The sequence below is a fragment of the Portunus trituberculatus genome, chromosome 2 (assembly GCF_017591435.1).
Source record: "Portunus trituberculatus isolate SZX2019 chromosome 2, ASM1759143v1, whole genome shotgun sequence".
Classification (NCBI taxonomy): Eukaryota; Metazoa; Arthropoda; class Malacostraca; order Decapoda; family Portunidae; genus Portunus; species Portunus trituberculatus.
In genome coordinates, this window is record NC_059256.1 from 11,710,192 (window position 1) to 11,715,191 (window position 5,000).

The 5,000-nt window shown below is 40.9% G+C and overlaps 1 protein-coding gene across 1 annotated transcript in view; it reads left to right on the top strand.

Annotated features, from left to right (window-relative positions):
- The window catches only part of LOC123505706, a 16,230-nt gene that overhangs the window by 1,681 nt on the left and 9,549 nt on the right, over positions 1–5,000 (top strand). Inside the window, exon 2 of the mRNA XM_045257360.1 lies at positions 2,820–3,049. Coding sequence (XP_045113295.1) covers positions 2,881–3,049 — 169 coding nt within the window. The 5' untranslated portion in view covers positions 2,820–2,880. The remainder of the gene's footprint in view (positions 1–2,819; positions 3,050–5,000) is intronic.

The window sequence follows — 5,000 nt, forward strand, 5'->3', positions numbered from 1 at the left end:
TATGTGAGACTGCATTTTCCCGCTCGTTGCTATCAAAACCAAGTACAGAAACCGCCTGAACGTTGAAGGGGACTTACTTTGTGCACTCTCAAGCATTCGACCACGTATTCAAGATCTGGTAGCTTAGAGCAGTGCCAAATATCTCACTAACCATGTATTCAAGATTTGGTAGCTCAGAGCAGTGTCAAATATCTCACTAACCACGTATTCAAGATCTGGTAGCTTAGAGCAGTGCCAAATATCTCACTAACCACGTATTCAAGATCTGGTAGCTAAGAAGCAGTGTCAAATATCTCACTAACCACGTATTCAAGATCTGGGAGCTCAGAGCAGTGTCAAATATCTCACTAATGTAACTCATGCTTAATAAATGAACTATAAAGCCATTTTTTTTCATTTTCTTTTTAAATCTGGGAGTGAAATTTGTCTATAGATGGAAGGGGGGCGGGGAGGGAAAGAGCAGTTCCTAGAGGAGGCGTGGTCGTAAAAAGTTTAAGAACCACTGGTCTAGAGGCTGAAGGACACCAGGGTTCAAGAGAGAGAGAGAGAGAGAGAGAGAGAGTCAAAGATGTGATAGGAAAGGTTGAAAGAGAAGTGACACTATCTAGTACAGAAACTAGAAAAAATAAGGAGGAGGAGGAGGAGGAGGAGGAGGACATTCTGGTCAGTGTTCGTACTGTTAGCTTCCCTTTCCTTAAATAGAAAGTAGAATGAATTAGTGAAGAATGATCGATATATATTGACACACACACACACACACACACACACACACACACACACACACACACACACACACACACACACACACCTTCATGTCATTTTTAGTTCCCTCTTATGCAACACTTCTACAACATTCCAAAGGCTCTAGTTGAAGTTGTAGGGGTTTTTAGAGGTATTTTCAAGGTTCCAGTGACAGATTAACAAGATTTTCACTTTTAAAAGGCTGTAGTTGAAGTGATGTGGGTTTTTAAGTGTGTTTTTACGGTTGTAGTGACAGATTAACAAGATTTCTGCATTATTAACAGGAGAAACACTCTTTTAAATGGCTCTAGTTGAAGTGACGCAGGTTTTTAAGGGTGTTTTTGTGGTTGTAGTGACAGATTAACAACATTTCTGCATTATTAACAGGAAAAACACTCTTTTAAATGGCTCTAGTTGAAGTGACGCAGGTTTCTAAGGGTGCTTTTATGGTTGTAGTGACAGATTAACAACATTTCTGCATTATTAACAGGGGAAACACTCTTGGACACCCTGCTGACTCCGTTCCACTCATCAACCACTCTGTTTCCTAATCACTTCCTTCCCTAATTCACCTCTTTCCTGAATCTGAATTTCTGAAGCTTGAATCCATTACTTCTGGTCTTATCTTGGCCACTCATAATAACTTTGCCCATGTACCCATTTGTTGTAACCCTAACACCACTTCAACACTGCTATAACACCACTAACACCACTTCAACACTGCTCTAACACCCCTAACACCACTTCAACACTGCTATAACACCACTAACACCACTTCAACACTGCTATAACACCACTAACACCACTTCAACACTTCTATAACACCACTAACACCACTTCAACACTGCTCTAACACCCCTAACACCACTTCAACACTGCTATAACACCACTAACACCACTTCAACACTGCTATAACACCCGTAACACCACTTCAACACTGCTATAACACCACTAACACCACTTCAACACTGCTATAACACCCCTAACACCACTTCAACACTGCTATAACACCCCTAACACCACTTCAACACTGCTATCAGATCCCCTCTTAACCTATGTCTCTAAGGAATGCAAACTGAGTACCTTTAGCCTCGCTGCATAGGGAATATCCTTCATTCTTTGTATCCTTTGAGCCAGCCTTCTTTGCACTGACTCCAACTGACCTATGTCCTTCCTGTAATGGGGGACTGTACCGTGGCCTGACCAGCGCTAACTATAATTTTAGCATCCTAGTATCCTATTTGGCTTATGTTCGTTGTACCGAGATCGAAGCTAATTACGACTCACAAACCTTTCTCATACTTGTAACTTCCTGGAGCCTCGTTATCTATCGTGTACCTATTGTGTGTGTGTGTGGGTTGTCTCTACCTACGCTCGGTACCCTGCACTTGTTAATGTTGAACTGCATTTGTCATTTATTGCGTCCATTCGTTCGTTCATCCTGTCCAAGTTCGCACGAGAGACAAGGGCATTCGAATCTGGGCTAATTAATCTACCTATCTTTGTGTCGTCTGCAAATTTAATGATGTCACAGCTAACTTCACTGTCTGAGATGTTGGTGTACTGTTTATTGAAAAGAGAAAGGAAGGAAGGAAGGAAGGAAGGAAGGAAGGATGGAACAAATGAATAGATAAATGAAAGAGAGAGAAATGGAGGAATAAGTGGCTGGCTGAATGAATAAAGGAAGGAAGAAAGAAGGAGGAATAAGGAAATGAAAAAAAGAACGATTAAATGAAGGAATTAATTACTGATTGACTAGATGAAGGAAGGAAGGAAGGAAGGAAGGAAGGAATTTGAAGGATAACTGAGTGTGGTGTGCCTTCCTCCTCCTCCTCCTCCTCCTCCTCCTCCTATGACTCACTGATAAAGGTTCTCAGGAATGTGGCAACCAGGTAGAGAGAGAGAGAGAGAGAGAGAGAGAGAGTGTGTGTGTGTGTGTTTCTTTTCCTACTTCTCTAATTCTTTCTTTACTTTCTTCTCTCTCTCTCTCTCTCTCTCTCTCTCTCTCTCTCTCTCTCTCTCTCTCTCTCTCTCTCTCCACCACCACCACCACCACTAATCCATCCACTCTATTACAGAAATCAACCCACATCAACCCACATCAAGCCAAGCCGAGCCAAGCCGAGCCAAGCCAGCAAAATGTCCACGGCTTTATTTACTCGCTTCAGTCTCCCGGAAGGCTTGGAGGAGCTGGTGGAGGGTCTGGCCAGGGAGGTGATCAAGAGCCAGTGTGCTGAGCCTTATGACATCTACCAGTTAGCATGGACACACTTCTCAGATCTGGTTGGAAGGCGGAAGAATATTAAAAGTATGTGGTGTTGGTGTTGGTGGTGTTGGTGGTGGATGGTTTCTGTCTTCACCTCCATTATTTCAAAAGGCTTTATTTTATGTTGATAAGAGGTTTTTTTTTAGCTTCTTCAGTACTGGGACATATTTTTACCTGAGTTTTGTGTACCATTAGACTATTTTGTTGACATTAGCAAGGGTCTATGGAGGTCACAAGAGTAATGGCCACAGTCTTCACTATTTTAACCCCTTCAGTACTGGGACACATTTTTACCTTGAGTTTTGTGTACCATTAGGCCATTTTATTGACATTAGCAAGGGTCTATGGAGGTCACAAGAGTAATGGCCACAGTCTTCACTATTTTAACCCCTTCAGTACTGGGACACATTTTTACCTTGAGTTTTGTGTACCATTAGGCCATTTATTGACATTAGCAAGGGTCTATGGAGGAGTAATGGCCACAGTCTTCACTATTTTAACCCCTTCAGTACTGGGACACATTTTTACCGTGAGTTTTGTGTACCATTAGACCATTTTGTTGACATTAGGAAGGGTCTATGGAGGTCACAAGGTTAATGGCCACAGTCTTCACTATTTTAATCTTCCACATGAGTTTCTGAAGCTGTAGAAAATCACCAAATAGTCACCACAAGGAATATGGAAATGCGTCACGCTACTGAAGGGGTTAAGTGTGTTTTTATCATTGTAGTGACATATTAACACTATTTCTGCATTATTAACAGGAGAAGCACACTTTGAAACGGCTCTAGTTGAAGTGACGCAGGTTTTTAAGGGAGTTTTTGTGGTTGTAGTGACAGATTAACAAGATTTCTGCACTATAAACATGAGAAACACTCTTTTAAACGGCTCTAGTTGAAGTGACGTGGGTTTTTAAGGGTGTTTTTGTGGTTGTAGTGACAGATTAACAAGATTTCTGCATTATTAACAGGAGAAACACTCTTTTAAATGGCTCTAGTTGAAGTGACGTGGGTTTTTAAGGGTGTTTTTGTGGTTGTAGTGACAGATTAACACTATTTCTGCATTATTAACAGGAGAAACACACTTTGAAACGGCTCTAGTTGAAGTGACGCAGATTTTTAAGGGTGTTTTTGTGGTTGTAGTGGCAGATTAACACTATTTCTGTATTACTAACAGGAGAAACACACTTTGAAACGTCTCTACTTGAAGTGGCATGGGTTTTTAAGGGTGTTTCTGTGGTTGTAGTGACAGATTAACACTATTTCTGCATTACTAACAGGAGAAACACACTTTGAAACGGCTCTAGTTGAAGTGACGCAGGTTTTTAAGGGTGTTTTTGTGGTTGTAGTGACAGATTAACAAGATTTCTGCACTATTAACAGGAGAAACACTCTTTAAATGGCTCTAGTTGAAGTGACGTGGGTTTTAAGGGTGTTTTGTGGTTGTAGTGACAGATTAACAAGATTTCTGCATTATTAACAGGAGAAACACTCTTTTAAATGGCTCTAGTTGAAGTGACGCAGGTTTTTAAGGGTGTTTCTGTGGTTGTAGTGACAGATTAACAAGATTTCTGCATTATTAACAGGAGAAACACTCTTTTAAATGGCTCTAGTTGAAGTGACGTGGGTTTTTAAGGGTGTTTATGTGGTTGTAGTGACAGATTAACAAGATTTCTGCATTATTAACAGGAGAAACACTCTTTTAAATGGCTCTAGTTGAAGTGACGCAGGTTTTTAAGGGTGTTTCTGTGGTTGTAGTGACAGATTAACACTATTTCTGCATTTTTAACAGGAGAAACACTTTGAAACGGCTCTAGTTGAAGTGACGCAGGTTTTTAAGGGTGTTTCTGTGGTTATAGTGACAGATTAACACTATTTCTGCATTATTAACAGGGGAAACACTCTTGGAACCCTGCCAGTCATCTCTGTGGCCTTGGTAAACAGTGGTGTCGAGAGAGTAGAGGGATTTTAAGGGTATTTTTGTCATGTCTTTC